The sequence below is a fragment of the Nannospalax galili genome, unplaced genomic scaffold, assembly GCF_000622305.1.
Source record: "Nannospalax galili isolate Female #2095 unplaced genomic scaffold, S.galili_v1.0 scaffold1217, whole genome shotgun sequence".
Classification (NCBI taxonomy): Eukaryota; Metazoa; Chordata; class Mammalia; order Rodentia; family Spalacidae; genus Nannospalax; species Nannospalax galili.
The window spans coordinates 232,936-240,575 of record NW_008339068.1 but is presented as its reverse complement, the minus strand read 5'-3'; the positions used below and the strand labels follow the sequence as shown (position 1 = coordinate 240,575).

Genomic DNA, 7,640 nt, shown 5'->3' with positions numbered 1-7,640 from the left:
GTCACCTGAGGTTCAGTGGCCAAGGATACTTCCCATACCAACTCTGTTAAACAGCTCTGTTGCTCATTTGCATCACTGCTTCTCTGTAGTTCCTGAGCAGATGTGGCCTTCTATACCTCTGCCCTGGTCCTGTGGAAGGCTTCACTCATTCAGGAGCTGGGCACCACGTGAAGGCTCCCTCAGGGAGTGGGCCACACACACTCACACACTTGCATGCACACCACACTCTCAGCTTGTCTTCTATGAGCTTACAGGAAAAGAGCAGCACTAGCAGCAAAAGCAACAGACACAGTAGTTTTATTAGCATGGACCGCGATGGAACTTGGGGGAGGCGGTGCTTCCACTGGTGTTGCAGCAGCTGTCCAGGAAGCAGGATGAAATTCTAGACAAGAGGGGAAAAGCCAGACTGGGTGTGAGGCTTTGGTATACGCCTAGGTTTCTTCCAGGTCTCACGTATCCATCCCTTCCCTGCCTCCCACAGCCCAGTCTTCATCCCAAGGCTGCTCCTGTCTCTAGTCACCCACCTGTCCAGGGTTCATTGTGGAGCACGTTTCTGGAGATGCTCATCTTTGGAGGAGCTGTTCCTCACCAGCCTGTTCCACCATTCTGCACTGGTACCGGAGTTCCTGCCACTATCAACAAACTGCCGTAGCAGTGCCTGGGAAGGCCACCTCTGCAGCCCCGTGGAAGGTCTTGGCCATGACCAGAGCCCCTCCTCACCCCATCACATGGATCCCCTCTTTTCCGGGCTTCCTGTACACCTGCTGCAGACCCAGCTGCTATCCATTGTATCCCCACTCTAACCTCTGCCCCTTCTTACCTGTGTCCACCCCCTTGGTATGGGGCAATGGAACCACCGGCCAAGAGCATTACCCTGGGGGCCCAGTTTGACGCAGGCCACACACTCCAACTTCCTCTGTGAAGAGCATGGGAGGAGAGCAAAGACATCAGGAGGCACCACTGAGGTGGGGTGGGGACTGGCTCTCTGGCATGCCCCGGAGTAGAGGGCAAGAGGACCTGCAGGCCAGTAGACTTCAGGCACAAGCCTGCGCTAGACTAGGAGATTTCAGACATCTTCTCTTGTTTTTCTTTTTCTTGGACACAGTCTTCATAAGTAGCTCAGTCTTATCTGGAACTTGTGAGCATGCATATCTGTGTATGTATGTGTGTGAGTATCGCATGTGTGTGATGTATATGCATCTGTGTATGTGGGTGCATATGCATGCTTTTGTGAGCATGCATATCTGTGTATGTATGTGTGTGAGTATCGCATGTGTGTGTGATGTATATGCATCTGTGTATGTGGGTGCTGCATTTGCATATGCCAAAGAAAGACATCGACTGGGTGTCCTGCTCTATCACTGTCCACTTTATTCCCTTAAGGCAGAGTCTCTCACTGAATCTGGAGCTTGGCTAGCAGCCAGTAAGCACCACTGAGCCCCCGTCTCTGTTCACAACAGTACTGGAATTGCAGGCCTGGGTGGGCCACACCCTGCTGTTTGAACGTGGGTGTTGGGGATTCAGTCTCAGGTCTTCACGCTTACATAGTACACACTTCTACCACTGAACCATCACCCTGGCCCCTTATTTACATTTTCTTATGAGACTTGATTTGAACAAAAAGGTCCTGGAACTAAGTCTTGAAATCACAAGGGTACTCCAGTCCCTTCTTGTAGCCCATGGGGGAATGCCAGGCCTTCACAGAACCCACAAAGCTGGTGGTAAAAAGCAAGAACCTGAACCCAGAGAGTGCGCCTCCAGTCCAGGGGACACCCCATAGCATCAGTGTGTCCCCAAGGTAGCTGACTACTGTGAAACCCTGCAATGAACTGGCCAAGTGTGGGGGAAGGTTTCAGGATAAACTCCATTAAGAGACTTCTTAAGAGGGGGCTCAAACAGCTGGTCCTGCTCTGATGGAAAAATTTCCCTCAGCCAATCATCGCTCCCTTCCATGCAGCTAGCCTATGAAGCTCCATACCCAGGTTCCAGCCCGCTCCTTACTCCAGCTCCACGGAGTTCCATACCCAAGCAGCAGGCCTCATCACATGCACCCTTTCACTCACCCCGTTCGGCTGGACTTTGCACTCTGGTTTTCTCCAGTCCTTCTTGAGACAGTTTGTCTGCTGGAGCTTAAATCCCAACTTCACAAAGTTGCCTGCTGGGAAGGGCTACAGACAGACAAGAAGACCAACAGGTAATTCTTAGATGTGACCCTACAACCCCAGCACCGTAACTGTGAACCAGCACAGCCCAGGGATGCGGCTGGCTGGTGGCGTTTCCCAGGAAGGCTTTCTGGGAACACATTGTCTCTAGAGCTGCTGTCCTCCATACCCAGCTCAGTTTTTATACTAACCATATTCAAAGCACTGTCCACAGCTGTTTCCTGGAAGGCCCATTCCAGGGGTGGGTGCTCGTGGAACATCTCCAGGGCCACCTCCAGGCCCCTGTGGAGCAAATCGGTGGGTTCAGTCCCACCCCAACCCACTGTGCCCAGCCATAGGGCCAGTGAGATCAGCAGGTACTTCATGGTTTCACCTCAGTCCTCAGGTCCTGCAAGGAAGGTGTGTGCTCTTCAGGTCTCTGAGCCACTGGAGAGCTACCTCTTCCTCTGCCCTACTCAACAGGTAGAGGTGGAGAAAAGAAGTCTCCCCTGGTGTCCACCCAGGGCCCTCCAACATGCCAGCACTGTTTCCTGGGGTCTTCAAATCTGAGAGTTCCTTGCCACCATCCCAGGAAGCAGTCCTGCTGGCCACGGCCAGTGGAGCATCTTTTCTGCCCATCGTGCAACCCTTTGGTCTTGTCACCTTCATCCCACCCCCTAGCCCCTCTCGATTACCTGGAAAATATCAAGTCTGTTGCTGTAGCAAGGGCTTTCCACCTGTGGTGTGAGGATTAGCTCCTTAAGTACAGGGTAGCTATGGTCAGGCTGTCTCTCCGGTGACTGTTTCCTCTTAAATCTTTCTCCTTTGTTTCTGCCCCCTGAAGCTCTACTTTTCCTCCCTGACCCTTTCCTAGAGTCTGGAATTTCCAGGTTCCCATAGGTCATGTAAGGCTCTTCTCATTCCAGGCCCTGGCCAAAGGCATGGGTGTAACAGGGACATGAGGTAGAAGAGAACATGTGACAGAGCCCAGGGTGGGTGGAAAGGCAGGATGCTTAAGCCTCTCAGCACTCAGGCTGGTGCTGTTGTCAGACCTACCGAGGTCCCCAGGAATGGGTGCCCCTACACCCCAAACTAGCCCTGGCTTCTGTAGCATCTGACAGATCCTCCCTCCTTTTCCTAATTTCCCTGTACCCTCAGTGTTATAATTTCTTAAGCTCTTAACCATGATTGGGGTCACTTAGGGGGTGACATTCTGCAGAACCCTGCTTGGACAGGCAGTCTTGGGGCAAGGCAGATGCAGATGGGGAAACTGAGGCCCCTTCAGTAGAAAGGTACCAGGTGGTTTGTTGCTTTACCTAATTCTTACCCTTTGTGGCTAGTAAGGTGACTGGTATGTCCTTGTGGTGGTCCAGCTTTCTTCCTGGTGGTTGTCTCCTATCACATTTTTCCTGGGTCTTTGGGGGTCTATCCTCGCCCATGGGGGCTTTAACTTGGCTGACCTCAGCCTTTCTCTACAAGCAGATCCATAAGACCTCTTTCTCCAGCCCTGCTTACAGCTCTAGGTTTTGAAGAACTCCCTCACCCCCCAGCAACACTGGGTTTTCCTCTACTTCAGGACCCCAGGGCCATGAGGATGCCTTTCCTCTGTCTCATCCCCTGCCCATCCCCTCCCTGGGCCATCCGTCTTACCTTTATCCTGGTTTACTCCTCCAACTTGGTCCTGAAAGGCTTGAGTAGAGTGGCCCTGTCACATTGTCCCCAGGGCGAGGAGCAGAATCCATTCCTGGACTCCACTGGCCATGGGGGTGGGGGTGTCTTTTCCCTGGGGTGAGGGGCTGCCGGGCTTCCTGAAGGACTTCATTTTCCAACCCCACTTGGCTAGGTAGGTTTGCCTTTATTAGATCATTCCCAGGTGGAGTCCCTAGGGGAGACTCTGCTATCAGCAAATTCTTTCCAGAAATGCAGACACCCTTAAGAGCCTGGCTCCCTCCCTCCTACTCTCTAAGGCTGCTGGAGAAGAGGACTCTCCTGCAGGACTGACAGTGACATCTGGTGTTTATTGTGGTTCCTGCATGCTGATTTTTCATGGCCATTTCTCATGTTCTGTCCTAAGTGGGGAGAGAACCAAGGTCTCATATTGTTTTGGGGTGTATGTTGTCTCAAGGTAGAGCAGAATGTTCTAATGTATCTCATGAGGGAAGGGGACTCATGGGAAAATGCCCATATATTGGCTCAACTTCTTGATATTTGGAGCAAATAGGACAAGCCTAGGTCTGTATATCAATACCAATCCCCCCACCATTCCCTTGGGGCTTTACTGGGGTCGTTAGTCAAAGCCTGGGCTCTGGCAGGCCCATCGAAGTAGGCTCTGCCACCATCCCATCTCCAGTATTCCAATTACAAAAACAAAGAATAGTGAAAGAAAGAAATAGATTGATTCAGTTTGGCTACACTGGGAAGAGTAACAAATAAAGGGATATAGTGACTGACCCTCCTGGTTTGACTTCCAGGTACTAACATGAAGTGTAGGTTTAAATAGAGGGCATGGCTATGCATAATTTAGCAGTCCCTGTCAAGATGTGGTCCCACCCATCCCTGACCCATCCATGTCTCCTCCAGTCTCTCTGGAAAGGTGGTCTGACAAGTTGCAAGAATTTTGTGGAGTCTCTTTTTCAAAGTAAGTTCCTTTTGGCTGGCACCAGGCTTCAGCCTTTCCTTCTCATAGTATGAGATTCCTGGGGAAGTTTTAATTCTTTCGGGTACAGTGTGTCAGTAGTCTGATAACATAATTATCTCTCTTTATAGTATCTTCTCTCCATCCGGCCCAGGATATGACTCAGTGATGGAGTACTTGCCAAGCATGTATGAGGCCCTGGTATGAATCCATTGCATTTCAAACAATATTCATTTCTGCCAAGACTGTTACAGTTCTAAGGCCACCAAGGCAGTCAGTCACCTGAAACAGGATCTCACAGGTCCTCCCTAATGTGTCTGACCTCTCATTATCTGAAAGATAACATAATCTCTATGCTAGAGAGTTGCTTGAGGGTATGGAGTGGGAAACTCATGAAAAGGGATGGGTTGGTAGGCAGTGTTGGGCATAAGGTTCTCTCCCCTCACTGTCCACTTGATGCCAGGACTCTTCATGTAGTGCTAAGGGCTTTTTTCACTGTGTGCTCTGAAGACACCACAAGATCTTCAGTTCCAGGAACCAGCTGGACCATTGGCATTTCAGTCCCCAACTGTCCTAGAACAAAGAATAAGGATTGTATTTTGGCTTTGTTTCTGTTGCTGTGATAAAAGCAACTTTAAAAGGGAGGATATGTTCAGTTTACAATTCTGGGTAATAGCCCAGCATTGCAGAACAGTCAAGGTAGGAATCCGAAGCAGCTGGTCACATCCAGTCAAGAACACAGAGAGGGCTGGGCATGGTGGCACGTCCTTTCACAGTAGCACATGGGAGGCAGAGGCAGGTGCATCTCTATGAGATTGGGTCCAGCCTGGTCTGCTTAGTGAGTTCCAGGCCAGCAGAGATGCAAGGAGACCCTCTATCAAAAAATAAAATAAAAATATAAACCAACAACAAAAGAGGAGAGAATGAAGATGTGCACACCTGATGCCTGATAGGTAAAAATGTTGGGAAAGTGTGCACGTGAGGTGGAGAGCACGAGCGGATGGATGGAGGCACCGAGGCACAGATGGAATTCTCAGCGGGATACAGCTTTATTTCACATGGGGCACCTTTCCCTCGGGGAAGGGAAAGATGTCTGGGAAAGATGTCAGCCCACGGGTTGTGAGTTGGGACTTTATATATGGGGGCTTTAGGGTGTGGAAGAGGGGAATGTTTGGGGGAGAAATCAGGGAGGGGGAAGCAGGAAAAGCAGGTAGGATTAGGGTCTGGAAGTGTTTACTTTTTCCCTCTTAAGAGAAAAACAGCTTCTAAAATCTCTGGTTATCAGGTAGAATCTGCTTATCCTATCTTTGGAGGTCAGAGGAAAGGCAGGCTGCTTCTCAACAGAGTTTGTTTCCCTTGACTTCAAAGGTCAAGGTGAGGTCCCTGTTGGGGAGGGGGGAAACTGCTGCTGTTTGGAACCCTAACAATGCCCAGCTAGCTTTCTCTACTTTTCATATAATCCACGCCCCAAACCCAGGAAGTGATGAGTCCCACTTTCAGGCTGGGTCTTCCACATCAAGAAACATAATGAAGACAGTCCCCCACAGATATGTGTACAAGCCAATCTGATTTAGATAATCCCTCACTGACTCTTTCCAGATGATTCTAGACTGTGCCAAGTTGACAGTTCAAACTGACCGTCACTGATGGCAACTTTTTTCTCTAAAAGTTTTAGTTCCAGGGTCAAGATGCACACACAACAGGTATTTCCCAGCCCACAGTCATGTTGGGGTGTTTTCTGGGGACTGGTTACTAAAGATATTTTCCAGTTTAGGTCTTGAACTGAGAAAAATGGTGAATTCCTTCTGCATTTAGAGGGAGTGTCGTGATGGCGTTCGGGACCACCAGAGAGACTACAGACTCGATTTAGGGTAAATTAGCCAAATTTATTAGCTGCAGCTGACTGACCATCTCCAGAGACCAGATAAGGGAGGCTGCAGTAAAGCTGTGAGGGGAAAAACATCTTTTAAAAGCAGAAGCCACAAGCTGCTTCATTCCTGTAACATTGGTAGTTGCAAGGACAGTGAGGTCACTTTGACCCTAAAAGAAGTAACAGAAGCCAAAACAAGCAACTGTTAGCCATTTTCATAACAGATGTATAGAGACCTTGACAGCAAGGGGCTTTCTGATTATTGTTATTTCATCATATTACCAAGAAAGACAGGATATTGTTTAGGTTATTTTCCCTTGGGTTGGAAAGAATCATAGCTGCAGTGTCTGGGAGGCAGTATTCCTTTCTGTGGTCAGCTATTTCTGAAAAGAAACAAACCTCAGGGGGGAAGTGACTTACTGGAACTAAGTTCAGACTCTAAGCTCATCTGCTGAACTGGCTGTTGAGCTGGCTTGAGGAAAAAGAGAAGTGAGGCTTAAAATGGAGTTAGCCTCGTTGCCACAGCATGATAGCAAGGTGTATCAGTTCTGAGAAGAGAGAGGAAGGCTGGGAGCAGGATGGTAGGAATTGATGAGGGACCAGCTGGTCTGATTGTGGGTGATGGCCACATGCCCTAGTTTGCTCTCCATTGCTGTTATAAAACATTGACCAAAACCAACTTGGGGAAAAAGGGTTTATTTGGCTTACAGTTCACAGTTCATCATCAAAGAAAGTCAAGGCCAAAACTTATAGTAGGAACCTGGAGGCAGGAACTGAAGCAGAGACCAAGGAGTAATGCTCCTTACTGGCTGCTCCCCACTGGCTGTGCTCAGCCTGATTTCTTATAGAAAGCAGGACCGTCTACCTGGGGTGGCACCACATACAATGGGCTGGACCCTCCTACATCAATTAGCAATTAAGAAACTGCCTCACAGACCTGGCCACAGACCAGTCCAATGGAGGAAATGCCTCAGTTGAGGGTCCCTCTTCTCAG

The 7,640-nt window shown here is 49.5% G+C and overlaps 1 protein-coding gene across 1 annotated transcript; it reads right to left on the bottom strand.

The window, feature by feature from the left end:
* Positions 1-281: 281 nt before the first annotated feature.
* LOC103734716 (retinoic acid receptor responder protein 2-like) lies at positions 282-2,527 on the bottom strand. Its single transcript, XM_008833791.2, has 5 exons — positions 2,354-2,527; positions 2,064-2,168; positions 821-916; positions 525-632; positions 282-382 (listed from the first exon to the last, which is right to left on the bottom strand). Exons 1-4 carry the CDS (start codon positions 2,525-2,527, stop codon positions 564-566), a joined length of 444 nt encoding a protein of 147 aa, XP_008832013.1. The 3' UTR covers positions 282-382; positions 525-563.
* Positions 2,528-7,640: the final 5,113 nt, after the last annotated feature.

What these genes read in the sequence shown, in the direction of transcription:
- LOC103734716 (XM_008833791.2), bottom strand. Translation starts at nt 2,527, where the DNA reads ATGAAGTACCTGCTGATCTCACTGGCCCTATGGCTGGGCACAGTGGGT. An exon ending in GCAAAGTCCAGCCGAACGGG is followed by an intron (nt 917 to 2,063) that starts GTGAGTGAAAGG and finishes TGCTCTTCACAG; the next exon opens with AGGAAGTTGGAGTGTGTGGC. An exon ending in TACCAAGGGGGTGGACACAG is followed by an intron (nt 633 to 820) that starts GTAAGAAGGGGC and finishes GTTTGTTGATAG; the next exon opens with TGGCAGGAACTCCGGTACCA.